This window comes from Eschrichtius robustus, chromosome 1 (genome assembly GCF_028021215.1).
Source record: "Eschrichtius robustus isolate mEscRob2 chromosome 1, mEscRob2.pri, whole genome shotgun sequence".
In the NCBI taxonomy this organism is placed as follows: domain Eukaryota; kingdom Metazoa; phylum Chordata; class Mammalia; order Artiodactyla; family Eschrichtiidae; genus Eschrichtius; species Eschrichtius robustus.
In genome coordinates, this window is record NC_090824.1 from 166,762,718 (window position 1) to 166,785,416 (window position 22,699).

A 22,699-nucleotide genomic window follows, 5' to 3' on the forward strand; every position below is an offset into this window, starting at 1 on the left:
CCTTCATTAGTTCATCCTTTATCTGTGAACAAGTCACTTCCCTCTTCTGGACTCAGTTTTTCCCTTTGTAGAATGAAGGGTAGACCAGATGACTCCTCAAGACATTCCAAGATCTAAAGTTAGGCAATGATTTACCCAGATTACTTGTATTCCAAGGCATCCTTTCCCCTGGAAAGCATTGTTTAAAAAGTTGACAAAGCCTTTTCCCCTTCTGCCTGAGAATTTGACTTTTAGTTAATTTTCTCTGTTTCCCTGGAAACCTGAGAAAGATGGTATTCTATAAAGCATGTTACCAAGCAACATCTTATAACAAAAGTCACCCCTGATTAGTAAATGGCATCTGAACTGGGAGGAACTATGCAAAATTTATAATGATCCTGGTGGAGATGTCTTGCTTGGAGGCTTCCCTGAGTGCAGGCACTCTCGTAATTGGGCAAATCCCACACAGCAACTCTGAAAGATACATCTATGGAGTTGCTATAAGAGATACTGGCTCTGACGGGGCAATCCCCACACCTGTCCAATGACAGTCTTGTTTCCTCTCACCTAAGGAGCTGTCTCACCTGGGGAACAAAAGAAGATAGCTTCTGGAGGCTTGTAGAATGCTTCCAAGACCACCCTCACGGCAGAGAAACGCCTGACGCTGCTCTGATGGTGGGCGGTGTTTCTGTCCTAGGCCCTTTGAAGTTATCCTGATGCCAAGCATGGCCTGTGGTAGCCTCATGAGTCTGAATGTTTAGTTGAACTCAAAGCCCCCATGGTGGGTGTTGCAGACTTCTCCCCGATGCAAATAGAAGCACCGGGAAGAATCTCTCCTCCTATGGCTAAGAAGGCTCTGTACCCCAGTGGGGTACCACGTATGGTGAACAGAGGAGGACTGTCTCAGAAATTGGGAAAATCTCCCTGGACAGCAAGGAAAAACCCAGAGGGAAAGCAACAGGAAGAGGCAACGGGCAAAACAAAATGAGAATGGCTTGCCTCAGAGATGGAGCCCCAATGCCCATCTTTTTTTCTCTCACTAGAAAGTTGTGAGCAAGCATGAAATAGTAGATTTTTAAATAACTGGCGCGGGATGGAGGAGAAGGAAGGTGAGGTGTAGTAAACCCATGGCAGGGGCAAGGTTTCAGATGGTGAAGACCCTGGGGAAGGTACTGGAAGGAATGGATGCAAATTCCACCCTTGGGCACCGAGCAAGGGCCACTAAGGGAAACCATGTCTCTTGAGCCAGGTGGGTGCAGTGGACAATATCCATGACATTGGGTGGGACCCCAGAAGGAACTCTGGCTTCAGTACAATTACTAGCGTGTCACTTCTCAATGTGACTTGATTTCGATGCGGCTGTCTCTAGGGTAAGATCCCATGTTTATACATTTCAAGAGAACTGGAAGGGCGCTGCCCCTTTATCTACTCAGCATTGCCAGATGTGGACTCCGGAAGCCCACATCACATCATCGTCCCGGCCCATCTGAAAGCAGCGGCTGGCCCTTCTCTTCTCTGCAAGGCACAGTGCAGGCACCTGGTGCATGTTTCCTGAGTCTCACTCCCCACCCTCCCCTCCCCTGCTCCATAACATCCTCCTTTATGCCCCATCTGCCTCACTGTCAGCCCTAACTCAGGTTTTGGATCTTTTTCATTAAGAAGAGAATTTCACATGTTTTTGGAGTTTTGCTAAAGCAGCTCTTCCAAGATTCTGTAAACCCCATGGGACTCAAATAGTGGCAAAACAATGAAAAAATGTGGCATGTACTCATCCGTGGATTTTTCATTTTAATGTAAGAGCAGGGTTGCCAGCAAGCTGCCAGGATGGGCCGAGGTAGGGGTAGCGGGGCTGGGGGCCTCTGCCTGGGCACTCAGTAGCCAAGGATGATCACGAGGGCTCTGGAGCCTCCGTCCAGCTGAGGGGCTTCAGAGGGCCAATGCCGAACCCTGGGTTTGCCTTCAGATGGGTCAAGTGCTTGGCTGGCTTTCAGCAGAGGTCAATCAGAGGCCCTGGGCTGCCCTCCACCTAGTCCTGGACCTGGAGTGTCTGTTTCCAAGGTGGTGACTCCTCAGCCATGCGGGGAACGCACGTGGCGACTGGCGAGCCCAGTGATCCAGGCATGGAGCCATGAGCGTGCCGAGAAGGAATCGTTCCAACTCCACGGGACAAAGCCCAGGGTCTCACCGCCCACATCTCCTAGGAGAATCCCAACTGCTCCTCTATTCTCCAACTGCACGTGTTTGCGTCAGTCTTTGCATCTGGATGTGGAGGCGGTCAGCCTGACACTTGTAGGCTCTCCTGTCATCAGGGGCACAATTCCCAGAGCTCCAGCAGCTCTGACCCCACAGCATAAGCACCGCAGTTACAAGACTGGCCGTGGATGAACGCCCCTTCGCTGGAGCTGGAGATTTTGCTCTTGGTAAAAGTTGGTTTCAGTGGCTCTTCATTTGTAGGAATCAGTGAGTAGCTGGCAACGGTCAAGGTCTTTGCTGAGATATCACCACAGCAACCACCCTTCCCAGGAGGGGCTGCAGGAAGTGGGATTCAGAGTGGACATAAGCCCTACTTGGAGCATGAATGGCAGGGGGTTGGCTTCTGCCTCCCTCTGACGTCAGAGAAGAGCAAGGACCAGAGGGAACCAAAGGCACAGCCTCCTTTCCAAATGGTTTATAGTCAAACAGAAGAGAGAGACCCAGGATGTAAGAGGAAATACCCAGAGACCTCCCCAAGGCCGCGAGGTGATTCACCGTAAAAGAGAACCCTAAACCCAGTTCCTGGCACAGGGTCAGTGCCCCCTTGGTGGTTATTAATTGAATAAATGATGGAAGGACTAAATGAATGAATTCAGGTAATATTGACAATTGTTGCATTGAGAGCGAAAATATTGCTTGCTTGCTATGTCCCCTGAGGACCAAAAAGATTCTACAAGGAATCACATTGAAGGGATTTCACTAGTTATGATTAGAGATTACTTCCTTGCACCAGTGGGTTGAGAAAAACAAGATGTTATACAATGTAAGGTCCTTTATTCTTATTGTAGAAAAGCATTCAGCTCAAGTGATAATAATAGCATTTTTTAAAAAGCAATCCATGGTGATGGTATTATTACTCAACCTCTATTCAAAATTTTAAAATTGTCCCCATCTCTCAACTTCTACCCCAAGCTTGGTTTATTTGATTGCTTTTTTTGTAGCCCACACAAACTTGCCTTGTGCTTCTGGATTTTAATTCAAAAATCACTCAAAGAAAAAGTTGACGATATTGAGATCAGAAAAACAGATCTAAACCTCACCTAGAGCATCATGGCTAACAAGGTGCTTTAATGCACCCAAATCTTATGATGGCAAAGCAGGAAGGGAACACTGAGGTCAGGTGGCTTGGAGGCGGCAGGCTGGCTGGCAGATATGTGTTTTTTGCTCTGCTCCACCACCACCCTGAGTGTTTCGTAAAATTTCAATTGGTTGCCATCCTTTAACAAGTAGAGAGTTTTTACATGAAAGTCTAGATTTCTGACTTCTCTTAAAAATTCAATAGGTCTTGCAACAGGGGCCCCGCCGCCCCCTGTGGCAGCAACTGGCCGGGACTGAGAAGTGGGTGTCCCTGAAGAGGGGCCTGAACTCCCCAGGTGACCACATCTCTACCTGGCCAGCTTCACTGCTTTGTGTCACGTGCCTGGTTCCTGTAGACACTGAGTTTCTAACCCCTGAGCCTAGTCTAACCCCCTCATTTTGTGGATGACGAAACTGAAGGCCAGGATAAGACTTGCCCAGGATCAACCAGTTAGCAGGGGCAGGCCAGAGCCCAGTCACCCTGACCCCACCCTGCGGCTCCATCTCCCGGCCTTCCTCGTTGAGATGCAGAGGTCCAACTGCTCTGCAGTGGCTCACCTGTGGATGCGGCACCAGGAAAGCGGGCCAGGACGAACCAGCCGACTGTCAGCATCACCTTAAAGGAGACGTCCAGACTGTGAGCAGCTCTCATGCTGGCAGAGCGCTCCCTGAAATAAAAAGGCACACTGAGTCAGACCTGCAGCCTCCCCAGGCTGGAGTCGGTGTGTGGCGCAGACACACACACAGAGACAGGGCCACATGCACACACAGAGGCCGTGCCAGTATGGGCATACTCCAGCCGGCCGGTGCAAAGTCCTCAGCTGCCATGACTCAGGGCTGGGCAGATCAGGGCATGACAGGCCTGTCACTGTCCTGTCTGTGTCCTGCAGCTCAGAGACCCGGTGACGGATGGGATTTCATCCTTGGCGCGCGAGCTCACTACCCTCCAGAATGAAGGGGTTTTTTTCCCTTAAGTTAAAAAACAGAGAAAAACAAAAAATATTCCCACTGAACATGAAGCTGGAAAATAGATGCCACCAACTTGCTGTGTGATCTCAGCTGATTTGATTAACCTCTCTGGGCTTCAGTCTCCTAATCTGAAAAATGAGGATGTGGACTAGCTGATTTCTAATATCAGTCTGTGCTTCTAAAACAAGTCTTGATGATAATATTGAGATCCTAATTATGATGCCTGTGTGTTATAAACCCTTCTAATATTACCCATCCAAGAGGGAGGCAGGGCAGAGATAGCTAATTGTCCCCTAGTATCCATTTTTCCCTGGAAAAGAACCCCTGGGTTTTTATCTGGGCACACAGCCACCTAGAATAAAGGCTACCTTCTCCAGTCTCTCTTACGTTAGTTGTGGTCTTGGAATTAAGTTCTGGCCGATATAGCAAAAGTACAGTGTGTGAATTCCAGGATATGTCCTTAGGGAAAGCAGGAAGCCTTTCTTCCCTCTTTCCTGCTGGCTGGAATATGGATATGATGTCTGGATCTTCAGCAGCTATCTTTGGCCATGTAATGGGAGCCATGTGCTGAAGATGGCAACGCAGAGGGTAAGAACCTAGGCTCTGACCCTGTGGAGAACTGAAACAGCCCTAGACTGTGGATTTATTTTTATGTGTGACGGAATTAAATTAATTTTATTACATTTCTATTTTATGAAAGCCACTTTCTTCCCCCTTGTACTCAGACAGAAGGTGAATACGGGGATCTGTCTAGATAAACCTCAAGACAGGAACTTTAAAAAAAAGATGCCCAATTCCCCTTTCATAATATAATGCCTTTGGAGAAACATCTCTGTCTTCAAGTCCTGTGTGCCGCACAAGAGTGCTTAGGCAGGGCTTGGGGAGCGGCCAGCTCCAGCTTCCATGCCCACGTCCCCAGGTCCTCCCCAGAGCATGACTGTAGTCATGCCTGGAAACAAACAGATATTCTCCCACACTGAGAAAGGGGCCAAATGTCTCTCATCCCACACAGGCTCCTTCCTTTGAACGAGCTCAGGGACAAATCTGATCATCCCTGACTTTTCAGCTCCGGGTGAAGCACTTTGTGAGAGCTCGGCAAGAGGGTCTGAAACAGAGCACCCTGGCCCTGTGCCTGGTCCTTCCCGCACAGGTGCGCCGGGGAGGCCAGGGGAGGGAGGAAACCATACTCTCAGCGTCAATGCCCGCAGTGTCCTCCTGGCGGGCACCCTGCCTGGCCCTGGCCTGATATGCCGAGAACAACAGGACCCATTCTAGTCGCCTCTGCAGGGCCGCTGAAGTCAGGCGTCACAGCATCTGGGAATGGCGCCTTTCCCATGGCCCCCAGAAGAGGAGTGTCTGCTTTCACGCTCTTTGCAATAAAAAGAAGGGGACACCGGGACAGGAGTGCTCTGTGGTCCTCGGGGAAAGCCAGAGCCCAGCTCTCGAGTCTCCATCTGTTTAGAAAAACCAAAGGTAGTTTGCTCTTTGCTGCTGAGAAGCCCCAAATCATCCTGGGGCTCCATGAAGGCAACCCGAACTTTGGGCCGTGAGCTGGCAGAGGAATGTGGCCGGCACCCAGGGTGTAGGTACCTGGGTGCGGGGGGCAATCTGGGTGCGGGCACCCCTCCCGCCTTAACTGCCGGGTGACCCTCATCCAGACATTCCCCTCTCTGGGCCTCAACTTCCTGTGTGCAGAGTGGAAGGTTGGGGTTCAGGGAATTTGTGGCCCTGACATCTTCTGACCATTTCAGAGACAAAAAAGTAATCACTTTCGGGATGGATGTAAAAACAATTCCCCCTGGCAGGATAATGCTCAAAACCTCTTTTCCCCAACATTCAAGAGAGAGACCTGCTGTATCTGAGTGCCACTGGATACAGAGAGGTCCCCCTGCTCCAAAGAGGTCGCGACCCCACATTGCTGGGGGTGGTCCTCCACGAGTGGCTTCCAGGGCCTGAGTACAGAAACCTGGAGAAACATTCTGTTGCTGTGAATCCCAAAGCTTCTCAAATTTCACTTGGGAATTCTTCACCAAGAGAGGACAGCTTTCTCAGCTGGCCACTAAAAGCTCTCTGGCAACATGAGTTAGGATTCAGCTTCTCCAGCTGGCAACATACAGTCTTGAAAGGGTGCCCAGCTGCTGAAGGCCTGCGAGGAGTGCACAGTTGGCTAACAACGCTTGAAGGCTCCGCAGGAAGCTGTTGGCTGGAGGCTGGCTGAAGGCTGCCCTTGCTGGGTCCCAATGGTCCTGAGCTGGCCTCTTCCTTACAGGGTGCGGTGAACCCCTTTGGCAGAGCCATTTGGAAGAGGAAGGGACGGCACTCTGGGATACTCCACAAGGCTTCACATGAACAAGCTAACGTTTTCCAGAAGCTCAGCATCTTCCCGTCCAGCTGCAGCTCCATGCCGTGTTTGCCAGGCCTCACAGGGGCGCGGAGGGGCAGGAGCAAAAGCAGGGACAAGAGGCGTTGCCTGCTACCCTCTGTCTCTGTGTCTCCTCGCTGCTGCCATCACACACCAGGGGCTGGGGCTTTGCTCTTCCTTCAGCTGCCCTGGGGTGGGACCTGCCACCTGCAGAGAGAAAGGAGCGCGGTGTTATTCAAGCCTCCAGAGAGGCCCCTACATCTCTGGGGCAGCAGCATTAGCAAGTACACGCCCCCTGGCATCCCTGACCCCAGGGGGATGCGGGTTCTTGATGCCTGCAGAGCCTGCAGAAGCCAGAACTTTCTTCAGGGATTATCATAAACTATCAAATGTAAAATAGATAGCTAGTGGGAAGCAGCCGCATAGCATAGGGAGATCAGCTCAGTGCTTTGTGACCACCTAGAGGGGTGGGATAGGGAGGGTGGGAGGGAGACGCAAGAGGGAAGGGATATGGGGATATATGCATATGTATAGCTGATTCACTTTGTTATAAAGCAGAAACTAACACACCACTGTAAAGCAATTATACTCCAATAAAGATGTGAAAAAAAAAAAAAAAACAAGAAAGAAAGGGAGTAGGGGGTAGTGGGGAGGGTCAGTGTAAGGTCTGAGGCCAGGGGTGAGATGGGACTGCAGGGTGATCCGGAAGCCAGTTTGGGGGAGGAGACAGCACAGTGACAGCCGTCACTCTCCCTGTCACACCCACACTAAGGCAATTCTCATTTCATGCAAACCTAGACGAGGCTCGGCTCAGACCAGCAGGACACCGTGGTGACCAGGAGCAGAGGCTCCAAAGTCTTCTATCCCAGCCATGCAGTTCACATCGGGGAAAACCGTCTGACCACTTGGGCCTCGCTTTTTTAATCCGTAAAACTGAAATAATTGGGACTTCCCTGGTGGCGCAGTGGTTAAGAATCCGCCTGCTAATGCAGGGGACACGGGTTTGAGCCCTGGTCCAGGAACATCCCACATGTCGCGGAGCAACTAAGCCCATGTGCCGCAACTACTGAGCCCACGTGCCACAACAACTGAAGCCCGCGCACTGCAACAAAGAGTAGCCCCCGCTCGCCGCAACTAGAGAAAGCTCACGCGCAGCAGCGAGGACCTGACACAGCCAAAAATAAATAAATTAAAAAAAAAACCCCTGAAATAATGCATCTTAAATTCCAAGGTCATTGTGAGGATCAAACAAGATGCTCTATACAAAGATCGTAAAGCTCTGGGCCTGAGCGGTGGTCAGTGCTCAAGCTGTGGGAGCTGCTGGTATGAAGGATGCACAGCACGATGGGTGAAAGAGCCTGGGAGATGGAATCTGAGAACCTGGTTTGAGTTCCAACTCCGGCCCTCACCAGCTGTGTGACCTTAGACAAGTCACTCAAACTCTCTGGGCCTTAGCCTTCTCATTTTTTAAATGGGAACAATAATACTACCCATAACCAGGAGTTACTGTTATGAGGCTCAGCTGAGATCGGCTGGCTCTAAAAACCTCAGTTCATCTATCCTGGTCTCCAGATTATGTCCTGTGGGTGGTACAGAAAAGAATCAGATATGAATCCTGCCCCCCACCCTCAAGCCTGGCATAGCCTACTGTCAAGAGGAGAGAGAGGCAAGCACACGAGGCACTATATTCCAAAATGCCCAGCTGTTCACTTCCTGGGCAAAGGGAGATAAAAGAGGTGGTACCACTGTCCAGACGGAACAGTCTGGACATTCCCTCTTTGCCTCACTGAGCGGAGCTCAGGGGAAAGATTTGATTTCAGCCTAATGGATCTGGACACTTCCCTTATGATGACACACGTGTATATAGGCCACTCTGTCTCCTGCTGAGACGGCGGTGGGGAGCTTTGGAACAAACACACTCTCATGAATTCTCTTGGACATCGTTTGATTGACTTTTACGCCACTTAATGGTTGAACCTGTTACGGGCTGAACTGTGTTCCCTCAAGAGTCATATGCTGAAGTCTTAACCCCCAGTACCTCAGCATGGGACTGTATCTGGAGAAGGGGCCTTGACAGAGGAAATGAAGGTAAAATGAAGTTACGTAGGTGAGTCCTAATGCAGTATGACTGGTGTCCTTATAAGAAGAGGAGAGCAGGACACAGACACATGGAGGGAAGACCACGTGAGGATGCTGGAGGAAGACGCCACCTACAAGCCAAGGAGAGAGGCCTCAGAAGAAGCCAAACCCGCTGAAACTGTGATCTTGGACTTCTGGCCTCCAGAACACTGAGAAAATACAATTCTGTAGTTTAAGCCACCCAGCCTGCGGTACTCTGTTATGGTAGCCCCAGGAAGCTAACACAGCATCCTTGAGTAAATTCGTTAATCTGTCTGAAGCTCACAGCTTTCTCACCAGCAATGCCAATAATGATAATCATAGCAAACACTAACACAGCCTTTTCTAGGTGTCAGGCACTGCTTTACGCACTTTTCGTCTACTGGCTAATTTAGTCTTTCGTAGCTAGGTGTCGTTATTAATCCCTAGTTTATAGATGGGGAAACTGAGGCACAAAGAGTGTCACTTTTTTTTTGGTAGCCAGGGTACACAGCTAGCAGGTGGCAAAGTTCAAAGCCTGCTCTCTCCTTCCGAAACTGTGCTTCCAATTCCTAAAGATTAAATGATTTGCAATGTCATCTCAAACTAAGAGAATGTAGGAGCTGGTAGGATAGTGAGAGAGAACCCAGCTAGCACTTCTCCAACTTTATTGCACGCAGACATCCCCTGGAGAGCAGGCTAGAATGCAGATTCTGATTCAGTAGGTGTGTGGCGGGGCCTGGGATTCTGCTGAGGGTCACAGAGCTAGCAGGGGGCCCATCCAGGATTTGAAGCCAGGAGGTCCGGCTCCAGAGTCCACGCTTCATAAAAACGGAACAATAACACTACCCCCACCTACCTCCCGGCCAGGCACACTGGGAGGAGGCAATGTTTGATTTGAGCCGTGTGGACAGATTAATGATCCTGACAGCAAACCGGGGTGAAGTTTGGGGAAGGTGGCAAGAATCTCCCTCCAGCTCTCTTGCGGTCAGGAAAGCACTGGTGTTCCCTTTCACTATGACCTAGGTTTCTTGTTCACAGGCCCTAAAATCTGTGCCATGGTTCCTGGAGGGCCCAACGGGGCTGGTGCAGGCTGGGTCACCTGCACAGGCTCGACTCAGATCCTTCTCTGGATAGGAAACCACAGGTCCACCTCAGTGGCTACCAGAAACCATGGAAACAGGAAAGCAGAGCCCCAAGAGCTCGTTCCCTCTGGACAGAAAGCTCCCCTGATGAATTGCAGGAACCCCTTCGTAACATTCCCTAGCAGGGGTCCCCCCTCCTCTCCTGAACCAAGCAGTGGGCAGCCAACTCCCTGGTCTGCCGGCCACACATCCCAGCCCAGGCCCAGCTCCCCCCGGCAGAGAAAGGCACCTCTCTGGTCACCTGGTCCTGACGCAGCATCCCCAGGGAGAAGGAGGAGGCAGGAGACAGGGCAGCCCAAGTATCCTTCTGGATCACAGAGAAACACAGGAAGAGTCCCAAGTCTGGAGAACCCTGGCAGCCCCGAGCCCTTTCTCAGTGTGAGGGTGCTATGCTGGGGACCCCAGGGATAGGGACCCCAGCTCCCTCCTCAGAGAGAAGCATTTAGAAGACCCTTGGCTTCTGCAAATCAGAGCATCTCCCAGGGTACCCCATGATACGTGCTCCGCTGACATGAGCTACTCCTTTCTTTTGGAAACATACCTGCGCTGACCTCTCTCATTGCTGCAAAGATCCAAAACCTTCCCCAAAGACCAGGGACATTCCAAAACCTGGTCTCTTCTCCAGAAACTGGGCTTCTAATTCCTCAAGACTAAGCCACTTGCCAGTTAGCGTCAGGCTCACAGAATGCAGGAGTTGATGGGAATCGGAGACCCTTTCCAGCCAGCCCTTGGCTGTGCACCTGAACCACGTGGGGGAACTCGTTAAAATGCAGATTCTCGTCCCACAGGTCTGGGGTGGGGTCTGATTCTGCATTTCCAACCAGCTCTCAGGTGAGGCTGCTGCTGCTGGGCGGTGGGCCATGCTTTGATAGCAAGTATCTCGTGCAATCCCACCCTCCCCATTTTACAGATGGGCAAACTGAGGCCCACAGTGCAGAAGATTGTTGCTCATGATCAGGAGCAGTAAATGGATAGGAAAATTGTCATCTGACTCCAAATTATGGGACATGTGTCGCCTTCCCTGCCAACCTGCTTGCCTGGGAGGAAGGGGAAAAGGGGGGAAGACTGGGCTCATCTGTTTCTGCCCCTGTTTCAACTGAGGGTTTAAGTCACAGTTTGGATAGCCTCAGGAACACTTTATACTTCCATAGAGCCTTAAATTATCTTCCCCAAACAAAATACCTCCTTTGATAGGGGAAATCCCCGGTGGGGAGCCACCTGCAGAGCCAAGGAGGAGAGACACTGCAGATCCCCGTGATAAGAGAAATTCACCATCACGGACCACTCCCATCCCCAAGCATATCTGAACAAATCCTGTCAGGTCCTGCTGTGCCATCAAATCCAAATCTCTCATCTCATCACCGAATCAGCTACCGGGGCTGGGAGCATCAAGGCCTTCACCCATTGCAGCTGGGAGGAAGGCAGCTCTGAAACCAGTCTTCCCTCCTGTTCGTGCAACACACGTGGTCTTAGTATCCCATGAGTGGGCACTGTGCTGGTCCTGGTGGAAAAGGAAGGTAAGATCCCTGACCCCAAAGAGATCCCCCGGTCCCACCGCCCTCTGCATCAGGCATCGCAGTCTAAATGATGAGGCTGACCCTCCCAGAAAACCAGATGTTTCCTAAGGAAGAGTTTCTCACTTGCTCACTTGAGGTTAAACACTGGAGTGAACAGTTTAGCGACAATGACATATCTAACTTGCCCTTTTGTTTAGAGCTATGCCTGTCCAATACAGTAGCTGCTAGTCGCACGTGGCTATGGACATTTACATTTAATTAAAATCAGATACAACTAAAAACTCAGTGCCTCGGTCACACTAGGCACATTTTAAGAGCTCGATCGCCATTGGTAGCTCGTGGCTACCATGTTGGGCGCGCAGATCTGGAACATTTCCATCACTGTAGAAACTTCCGATTTAGAGCCTCAGTACTCAGAGTGGTTTAGAAGATCAAACTAGAGCTTCGAGACGGTTCGGAGCCAACGGTTCTTATGGTGGCGTCCCTGACTCCACCTGTGAGAAACTCAGATTCTCAGTCCCATTCCAGACCTACTGACTTACTGACTCCGCCTCCGGGGGAGGGCCCAGCCACCTGTGCTGTAACAAGCCCTCCAGTGATTCTGACGTTGCTCAAGTCTGAGAACCACTAGTTCAGAGAGTCACTTCAGTCCAGAGACACTTGTCAACCACCAGTTAAGTGTCACTCATGAATACTCGACGGCTCATTGGCTAAGCATGCAGGCTGTGTCACAAGATCCAAGTTGAAGTCTCAGATCTCCCACTTAAGAGCCATGTGTGGGGACTTCCCTGGTGGTCCAGTGGGTAAGACTCTGCATCCCCAATGCAGGGGGGCCCCGGTTCGATCCCTGGTCGGGGAACTAAGATCCCGCATGCATGCCACACCTAAGGGCTCACATGCTGCAACTAAGAGTCCACGTGCCACAACTAAGAAGTCCGCATGCTGCAACTAAAGATCCTACATGCCACAATGAAGATCCCTTGTGCCACAACTAAGACCCGGTGCAGACAAAAATAAATAAATAAATAAATAAATAAATAAATAAATTTTTAAAAAATTAAAAAAAAAGAGCCGTGTATGAACTTGTCCATTCATTTAACAGCCCAAGGCTCTGTTTCTTCAGCTGTAAAAGGGGGGGAATCCTTCCAACTGCCTTCTAGGACTCCTGGATGGGATGGAAAGATGCATGCCACGTGTGTGACACAGTGAGTGGTCCGCTGGGCCGTAAGGTGCCAGGACGTCGGTTTATCACCATCATCCCTGCCTGGTTTCTGTTCACTGCCTGATGCAGCCGATCGCCAGCCTCACTCACTACATGGGATTTTTAACCTCTTTCACTGACAGACTTGTAGCGCTATGCCATCCACTGAGAGGTACCGCAAAATGAGAGATGGTTTCTCAAAAGCTTGACCTAGAGGACTTTACACAGGGAACTTGCGCCCAGTGGGGCAATGTGTTTTTGTAGTGGGGGAAGAAACACAAATATGACTTAATGGAAGCCCCACCCTGGGCTCTGGGCAAAAAGTCCTGCCTGGATAATGTGAAGGGTGGCAGACACGGCAGGCCAGAGTCTTGGGTCCTGAAATAGGAAGCTTTCTTATTAGAAAGAGTACAGAGAGGCTGGAGGAGATGGCTGCCACCTCTGAGGCCCAGGGGGAAGGTGGGAGGAAGTCCTTTCGGTTGGTTCCCTGTTTTATTCCACGAGGGCTTGGCCTTGGCCTAACGTTGAAGCAAAACAGAGCTCCCAAAAGGGAAGAGGAGGGAGCTAGAAATAAATAAATAAAAGATGACTCATGGACACACCCCAGTATTAAATGACCACTTCTCTGGGGGATTCCACGGATGAAGACACGCCACCTGTGGGGTGAGGGGGGATGTTAAAAAGGTGGTGAATGGGGGAAGGAAACAGTACCCAGAAAGCAGATCCATTCTTGGTCCCAGAGTGTTACACGGACTTCCTACTGGCCCCCCAATGGCCCCCCGCATGCTCTGTTTCTTCCTTGACATAAACATCTTTTCTCTGCCAGGGTCCTCCCAGCTGCCACGTCTGACCTTTGGAAATTGGCAGTTTGTTTTAAGATTCCATTTCTAATCCCCCTGAGGAATTCCCTCTGGCCCTAAAGTCTATAGCAATTGCTTCTTCCTCTGCATTCACAGCTTACTGATCAAATCTTTCTTTGAACTATCTCCTTCTCTCTTTGGAGGTCCTCAATGTTTTCCACACTGGGCTGCAGGCTCCTTGAGGGCAGCCTCTGCGTAAACCCATTTGTCTTTTCCTGCAGCCCAACACACGGGGGCTGCCCAGCGGACGTAGACAATGAGGGAATGGGTTTGCCCAACGATCGCTGGAGGAACAACCCACTTGGCTACTTGCCTGCTCTGCAACTTTTGGGCTCTGTGTCCAATGCTCTCTGAAAAAAACAGGTGGGAGTATGGAAGCAGAAACTGGAGGCATTTAACAAGCTGATAAGTTTTTAAATTATAACTCTTTTTTAAAAAAATCTTTTAAGTCCTCAATTGAGGAAAAAAGAGTAACTTCCCTCTTAAAACTGGTTTTCTCCCCCAAGATCATGAAGGAAGAGGGGAAGTCAGATGACTGATACGGGTGCATCTCCCCAGACTCACCAAGTCCAAGGCCAGCCTGCCTCTGCCGCTGTCTGAGGTGACCAGAGGCTGCCACGAAGGGTCCTGGCCCCTTCCACCAACCCCAGCGCTCTCTGGAGAGGGCACTGCCTACTCTTCAAGGTAACCCAAGTGTCCCGGTGTCCCCTACCCTTAGTCCCAGGCGTTAGACACCTGACACCCCCGAGCCTCCTTATTCACAGGGGAAGTCCGGCCCCTTGCTTGGTTCCTCTTTCCTCCAGGGTATCTGAGACTCCTCCTGGCCACCTACACGCATCTACAGATCGGTCCTGTCTGCCCCGAGATGCCCCAGCCACTCAGCTCGGGGCTTAGCTGAGCAACAAGCAACATCCCTGCCCCCCGCCGGCTGAGCCCCGCACCGCCCCCCCTACCCCCCTGCCGCAGGGGAGGCGAGCCCACTGCTGCCAACTTGGTGCATGGCGCTGGGGCGAGTCCCCACCACGGGAGCTGCCCGTCTCATCGCACAGAGAGGACGAGTCCGCCCTGTCACACTCCCACAGCCAGCTGACCAGGCTCCTGAGGTACGTATTCGGTTCTTTCAATGTACACAGGTCTGGGCAGAGGCCTCTGCTGGGGCAGCTGGGTCCCCCTCTACCCTGTTCCTTTGGCCCCAACATTGAGTCTACAGGGTGCACGATGCTTTCTCCCAGTACAAGACTGCTCTCCCAGGAGCCTCACTGCCCTTCCCTGCCTTTGAGCATACGACTGGTCTTCCCAGCGCATCAGATGTGTCCACAGATACGCGAGCCTCATCCGGAGATACAGGGTACGAACGTTCCACTGGTCCACTCCAGCCTCCTCAACCTCTTTAGCCTCCTTACACATCAGTGGATGCACGTAGGTCTTTGGGGACAGGAGCTGTCACCTGACTTCAAGGACAAGTTGACCTGGGTCCCAACTCTGGCTTTGCGGGGCATGATCCGCAGAGGGCACAGCAGCCCCGCCGGCTGGCGCTCCTCTCCTTGCCAAGGGAAAGCTTGTCAGGGAGCCCGGGGTGCTGCCCGGCTACGGGGCTTTTATCCCTTGCACCCTGTCCTGGGCAAACGCCGTGAAGCCCAGCCATCAGAGCCCCGTGCCCCCCGCGGCTGGCAGCTGAAAAATCAACTGATGCTCAGAGCAGCCTCATCACAGAGTTCAGCGACCCTCAGAGGGAAGTCTCTCCCGGGACTGAGTCAGAACTTGGAGCTGCCCAAGTCGAACCATTGGCTACACACCTTCCCCGCTCATGTTGTGTGCTCTGCTAGTGGGGAGGTGACTGTAGCAATAAACACTTCATCAGTTGTGTTTTTTAACTGAAAATACCAGCATCGGCAGTTGGCTTGGCACTTCTCCTGGCCTGAAGTTGCCCTATATGTGCCCACTTGTGTCTGAGGCTCCAGAAAGATTCCTGTGAAATGCTCCAGCCCCTTCCTCACCACCTCCTGGGGTCTTCTGCTGGCCCCCTCTGACCCATCCTCCACACTAAGGGGTGCTGACTCATTCCCACAAATAGCTTTATTTCAAAGAGCATTTTCCCCTGCTAAATAAGAGTGAGGGTGCAGCCAGAGCCGAGGAACGGCAGAGACGAGCAGAGCGTAGGATCCAGTTCCTGAAGCACCTTCGGTGTGAAGTTAAGGAGTTTGGACTTTATCCTAAAAGCCTGGGGGGCCCCTGGCAGAGTGGAGGAGCCAGGGGAACACATGTATTTTATAAAGATGCTGCTGGCAGGGACGAAGGGGAGGGACGGGCAAGAACGGGAGTGCAGCCCGGAGGACTCTGCTGGGGTTGGATTAATTCCACACATATTTATTGAGTGCCTACTGTACGCTGGTTCTAGGCACTGGGCCACGGAGGAAACAATTCAGGTAAAGACCCTGCCCTGGGTTGGGTTAGAGCTTAGTCTAGTGGTGGCGGTGGGGTGGGAGTAGAGAAGGAATAAAGAGCAAATAAACACACCCTGTATGTGTCCGATGATGTTAAGAGCTATAGAGAAAAGTCAAGCAGATTATGCAGCGAGAAGCTGCTATTTTATATGGACAGTCAGGGAAGTTCTCACTGAGAAGGTGCCACATGAGCAGAGACCTGAAGCGACAGGGCAGGGGTGCTGTGAGGACATCCAGGCAGAGGGACCCAGCAGGGGAAGGATGCCAGGCGGGAACAGGAGGCCAGGCGCTGGAGCTTAATGGGGAGGGCAGAGGATGGCAGGGGACCACACAGCTGGGGCGGGGGTGATGAGAAAAACCACGCCTCTCATCACAGCAGGGCCCACATGGCTCAGTGCTTCATCAATTATCCAATCAGGTGGGGCTGGCTTAAAAAAGACCTACTGTACAGCATAGAGAACTATATCCTCCCTCAATCTCAGTCCCCCTGCTTCAAGTGGGGCTGACTCACCCACCTTGGCTCCCGAGGTAGACACGTGACCCAGCCCGGCCAATGAATATGTTCCTTTCCCTGGCTGCTGTGATTGGTTCAGGGATGGTCACGTGACCCAAGACAAAGAAAGAGGGCATGGAACTATTGGGAAAGCTGGTTCTCGTCCTGCCATGGCTGGCAAGCCTGGAGTTGCTGGGGCCATCTTGGCCTCTGTGCTGGGAGAGCCTGCCTGACAGTGAAGCTTGTACAGAGGAAGGCAGAGCCTAGAGATGGAGAGAGATGACACTTGAGCACCCAGATCCAACTCTGCCTGAAGCTAGTGCCGTCCCTGGACTTTTCAACTACCTGAGCCAATAACGTTCCTTTTTGTTTAAGCCAATTTGAGTTATGTTTTTGACATTTGCTATAGAAACAATCCTGACTCATAAGGAACCAAAAGGGGAGGGCAAGATGGAGGTTAGTTCTTACAAGTCTTTCTGCTCTCATAAGATGTCCATTGCAATCAATGAGGCCTCAAATTACTTTGTTGGGGAAAGAGACTTCCTTTCTCCAATTGTAGCAGGTCCCCCAAACATGCGTGTCCCTTGGAAAGGTGACCCACATTAGGAAAAAAGAAAGCCACTGCCACCACCATGGTCTAGGACTTTCCTGTAGGATTCCATAAGAACCATCTAGTGGCCTACTCCCCATCCCCATCCCAATCCATCTTCCACAGACCAGCCAGTCTGCCAGATCATGGCACATTTTTGTTTCAAACCCTCTAATGGCTCCGATCACATGTAGAATGAAGTCAGAACTCCTCATCTAGCCCTGCACAGCCTGGCCTCTTCTCCAGCATCCTCTCACACCAGTCTCCACTCCTGCCACGTTGGCCCCTTTATCATCTCCTCTGAAGACATCAAGCTGCTTCCTGCCCCAGGACCTTTTCACATGCTGTCCCTGGAATGCTTTCCTCCACTCCAGCCATCCTCGGGTCTCAGTTAAAGCCCAGACGGAGTCAGCCAAGATGGCAGACTACAAAGACCCTGAGTTCACCTCCTCTCACGAGCACACCAAAATCACAACTATTAGCAGTACAACCATCGATGAAAAGCCATGTTCTTAGAGATGCTTTTCCTGACACCTTCTTCCCATCTGAAGAAGGTCCTCTCTGACAGTGCCTTTCACAGTGTCCTCTCTTCACTTGCCACAGTTTATAATCATATATTTGCTTGTGAGTTTGCTTATTGCCCATAGGCTTCCTGCAGGGAGGTTCTGGGACCATTGGTGGTGCTTCTCAGAATGCGGTCCAGGGACCAGCATCATCAGCGTCACCCGAGAGCACGTCAGCCACGCGGAGTCAGACCTGCTGCTTTCTGTGCATCCCTTTCCATCTCCCTCTTCCCCCAGGAGCACTAACATTAACCAGTAGGGCTACCAAACTCAGGACAAAGGAGGTAGACTGTGAAAGGTTCCTCAAAGCACCGGGGGCCCCAGAGGGCTGACGTGAGAGCCCTGAGACCAGCGTGTGGCCCACGGGGGAGCCCCCTGGGTTCGGACACAACAAGAAGCCAATGTGCTGGCACCTGCTGCGTCTGGAAGCCGGGCTGGAATGTCATGAGGCAGGGCCTGGCAGAAGTTCAGAGAGCGCAGCCTTCCTCCCCACTCCCGTTCTCAGGCTCACACAAACCCAGGAAGGGCAGAGACAGAGAGTGTTTGCACAGCAGATAGACTTTCTCCACTCCTCCCTCGGCCCGCCAGATCAGAGTCAAAAGAGCAGGCTCGATTTTGGTTCAGGTTTAGGCCAGAGTCCGCCTTTGATCTGAGGGGCTTGTCTTTGCCCGGGTTATTTATTTGTAGAAACCACTCCGGTTTCCTACTACTTCAAATACACCTACAGGAAACAACACCAGGTGGAGTCCCAACCGAGGTTTGTTTTACTGCCCTGTGTGCCACTGGCTCCTTGCGCCCGGGATCAGTTACCTGTACTCCTGCACACAGGTGTGATTCGCAGCCTTGGGCTATGAAACAGACCTACTAGAGAATGGACTTGAGGATATGGGGAGTGGGAAGGGTAAGATGTGACAGGGTGAGAGAGTGGCATGGACATATATACACTACCAAATGTAAAATAGATAGCTAGTGGGAAGCAGCCGCATAGCACAGGGAGATCAGCTCGGTGCTTTGTGACCACCTAGAGGGGTGGGATAGGGAGGGTGGGAGGGAGGGAGATGCAAGAGGGAAGAGATATGGGAACATATGTATATGTATAACTGATTCACTTTGTTATAAAGCAGAAACTAACACACCATTGTAAAGCAATTATACTCCAATAAAGATGTTTAAAAAAAAAAAGCCTGTGATCCTGGGGGGGAAAAACGGGCTCTGATAAACCTGAAGTGACTAGAAATCAGCAGTCCTGGCTATCCTGGGAGACTCTGAGCAAGGCTCCTCCGGGCCTCTGTTTTTTATTTTCTGTAAAGGAAGAGCCAGGGAAATGTGTATTTTCGTGCTTATTCAGAACTGGGTCCCACACAAGGGCTGTAACAGAAGTGAATAAGGATGGACGGTGCCTGCTGGGAGAAGCTCCTGGAACAGCTCTGAGCTCTGGGGACCCCCTGCTTCACCACTAGGGGACCCCAGGGCTCCACATAACTGTTTCCCCCAACACTTTACTATGAAAACTTTCAAGCATACAGCCAAGTTGAAAGAATTTCACAGCAAACACCAACATACCCACGACCTAAACGCTACCAGTAACATTCTGCTGCATTTGCTTTATCACATAACTATCTATTCATCTATCTCTCTATCCATCCAGAAATCAACCTTATTTTTTGGTTACATTTCCAAGGAAATTGTAAGCACCAGTACCCTTCCCTCTAACTGCTTCAGCATGCTTATTATTAACTAACGTTCAATATTCATTTAATTTTTTAAAATCTTTTGAGGTAAAATTTACATGTAATGAAACACACAAACCTCCAGTGTACATTGGCTGAGTTTTGACAAATGCATATACCTGTGTAACCCAAGCACCTATCAAGGTATAGAACATTACCATTACCCTTGAAAGTTCTCTCATGCCCTTTCCCAGTTAATTCCCTCTTGCAAGAGGCAACCACTATTCTAGCTGAGTAATATCAGAACCATACCATAGATTCGTTTTGCCTGCTCTAGAACATCATATAAATGGAATTATCCAGTATGTAGTCTTTTATGTCAAGCTTCTTTTCCTCTGCACGCTTCTGGGATTCATCCATGCTGTTAGTTGTATCGATAGTTCATTTCTTATGACTGCTGAGTGGTAATCGATTGCATGAATATACTACACTACATAATTGCTTTAAGAATTTACTTATTTATTTATTTTTTATAAATTTATTTATTTATTTGTTTTCGGCTGTGTTGAGTCTTTGTTGCTGTGCGTGGGCTTTCTCTAGTTGCGGTGAGTGGGAGCTACTCTTTGTTGCGACGTGCAGGCTTCTCACTGCGGTGGCTTCTCTTGTTGTGGAGCACAGGCTCTAGGCGCGCGGGCTTCTGTAGTTGTGGTGCATGGGCTCAGTAGTTGTGGCTCACAGGCTCTAGAGCGCAGGCTCAGTAGTTGTGGCGCATGGGCTTAGCTGCTCCGCGGCATGTGGGATCTTCCCGGACCAGGGATCGAACCCGTGTCCCCTGCATTGGCAGGCAGATTCTTAACCACTGCGCCACCAGGGAAGTCTCCATAATTGCTTTAATATTTCTGTTCTAGGGAACCCCAAGTGAAATGGAGCTTGGGAGAAAAAAGGAGGAACAACTTTGCTACTATAACACAGCCAGACAATGCTATGTTTGCCACTGTCCTCAAACCCAGTAAGATGCACAGGAGGCGGGTGTCCTTGGCTCAAATCCCCACTTCGCCACCTAGCAACTGTGTTAAATTTGGCAAGTTTTGGTAGTTCCCTGTTCTCCAGGCTTCGTCATCTGTAAGATGCTGGTAATATTGGAAACTTCCTCAAATGGCTGTGACAAGATATGCAAAGGGATGGGCAGAGCCCGTGGCACAAATAATAAGTGTTCTAAATGTTACTCTATGTTGGTGAGAAGGAGCTCTGATTTTCAGATGTGAGTTTGAATCTTAACCCTGCCACTAAAAGGCTCTGCAATTCTGGGAAATTTCCGTAGGTTCTTTTTAACCTAGTAGCGGCTTAATAATATTTTATGATAGTATCCTGTGGATTTGTTTTTCCTCCTCCTGTTTTTCCTTTTCCCATTCAACTTTTTAAAACGACCTCCCTTCTACACTGTAGGCTAAGATTCCTCTCCAGCACACAAAGCTGTTAGTATCTTCCATCTAAGGGAGATTTTGAGAAAATTGAAAGAGATAATGTACACAAGAGCTTAGGAGAGCCCCTGCTATGCAGTTAGCACGCTATAAAAGTTACCTTCCATTACTAGCCGTGCTCTCACTCTCGGACAGGGCAGAAGAGCAACTGATTCATATTTGCTGAAAACAGCAGATGCTCAAGGAATGCTTTTGAGAAAGTCTTGCCCTGAGAAGTCAGGACACCGGGCATGCATGCAGGTCAGCCCCGGGCTTCCTCCCCAACAGATGCTATTGAAGATGGGATTCAAGAGGAGGGAATGCACAGAGCCTGAAGCGTCCCCCAGGCCCTTGATCTCCTGGAGGCTACCGCCCACACCTGGTTCACAGCCAGGAATAGCTACGGGGCAGCTCACAAAGCCTCCACCTCAGGCTCTGGCTTCCTCTGCTGAGCTGAGCTGAGCTGCGGCCCAGGATGCTGGCCTGAGTTCAGCCCAATTTGGCTGTACTGCCTAAGATCTTCTAGAGGCTTCAGCTGGAAAAAGTTATTACTTGCTTTTCACCATTAAATGGGAGAGTGCTGGCTCAGATAGGAGGTGGCATTATCAACTCGGGGCAGGCCTGCCTGACTCACCGAGGGCCCGCAGAAGCTGGGGTGGTGCCTGGCTGGGATGTGAACCCACAGCTATCTGACTCTGGCTTTTTCCTGCCTCTGACTGTCAGTCTGCCCCAGGATTAAATCTGGAAGTTGTATTTCCAGCACCTTGGAGCAAGGAAGGACCTTCAAAACCATGGAGCCCATGATTTGCCCAAGGTCCCATAATGAAGATTCAAAGCCAGGTCCCCGTGGGATTCAACATACGAGTATCATGTATTTAGTTGAACAATATGAAATCGTTGCTATTCAACCATTTTGAACCTTAGAAATAGTAGTTTCATATGATTCAACCTATACTTGTATCCAGCCCCTGTTACGTGTACACTGCTGTCCTTGAGTTGGGGAGGTGAGAGTAGGGAGCCCAGAGATGAGGGAACAGTGCTTTCCCAGAGAGTTTATGTTGGTGTCTACACTCTCCATTGCAATCTCTTTCCTAAGTAGTCTTAACTCTTACAATGAGATCCACACCATGTAAATTGGGTCAATTACTTTTTTAGAGTTTCAAAGACCCCCATGTTCTTTTTTTTTTTTTTTTTGATGTACAATTTTATCTTACATCATCTATAAAACATTTATCAGCAACAATTTATAATATGAATGTTTGAATATGAAGCATTGGGGTACAATCTCTTTTGAAATGATAAACAGCTGTTAGTTCATATATCTCTGTTATGTTAAAAGTAAACTCCTAAATGAATACTGCAGAATCATTCAACACCATATGCGGAGTACATCACTTCATCATATTTTAAGACCCCCATGTTCTGAGGCTTCCAAATCTCTGTCTTGAGCCAAGGTCTCTACTCTGTGCTCCGGACCCTCCGTGATCCCCTTTCACAGGGTGGGCCCTCCTGGAGCCATGCTTGTTCAATAGAAGTCCTGGATCCTAAGCCACACTGATTGGACCGGGGCGGGGGGACCACTGACCGAAGCTAGGCTGACTCCTTTTCTCTTGGTTCCAGTCCCTTCCAGACGCTTGACTTTATATCTGCCTTTTTTATTCTAGGAGACAACCTCTGTGTCCTTATAATAAATCCAACCTTCCGATGTTTTTTTCATTTTTGCTAAATTTAACGCAACTTGGTTTCTGTTACTTGCAATAAAAGAGTCTTAGCTCTTCAGCCCATAAAAGAGTGATCTGGCCTTGCTCTCTTAAGGTCTTAAATGGGCATTGGTACTTTCAGACACAGCACATTTTTCTGCATGGATTTCTACCCTATTCTTATTGACTCTCTTATGTGGCTACACAGTCCCTTCTCTGGTAGCTACGACTTTGTTAGGATAGAGGATGTGATGCCCCCGACTCACTCCATATCCCGAGACCGGAGAGGATTGAGCTGAGCAGGACTCGGAGATTGCACA

At 50.2% G+C, this 22,699-nt stretch overlaps 1 protein-coding gene across 2 annotated transcripts in view; it reads right to left on the reverse strand.

Moving 5' to 3' along the window:
* The window catches only part of CEMIP (cell migration inducing hyaluronidase 1), a 160,858-nt gene that overhangs the window by 69,205 nt on the left and 68,954 nt on the right, over window positions 1-22,699 (reverse strand). For both annotated transcript variants that reach the window (XM_068558975.1, XM_068558966.1), the window contains exon 2: window positions 3,868-3,977. In XM_068558975.1, coding sequence (XP_068415076.1) covers window positions 3,868-3,961 — 94 coding nt within the window. In that variant the 5' untranslated portion in view covers window positions 3,962-3,977. The remainder of the gene's footprint in view (window positions 1-3,867; window positions 3,978-22,699) is intronic.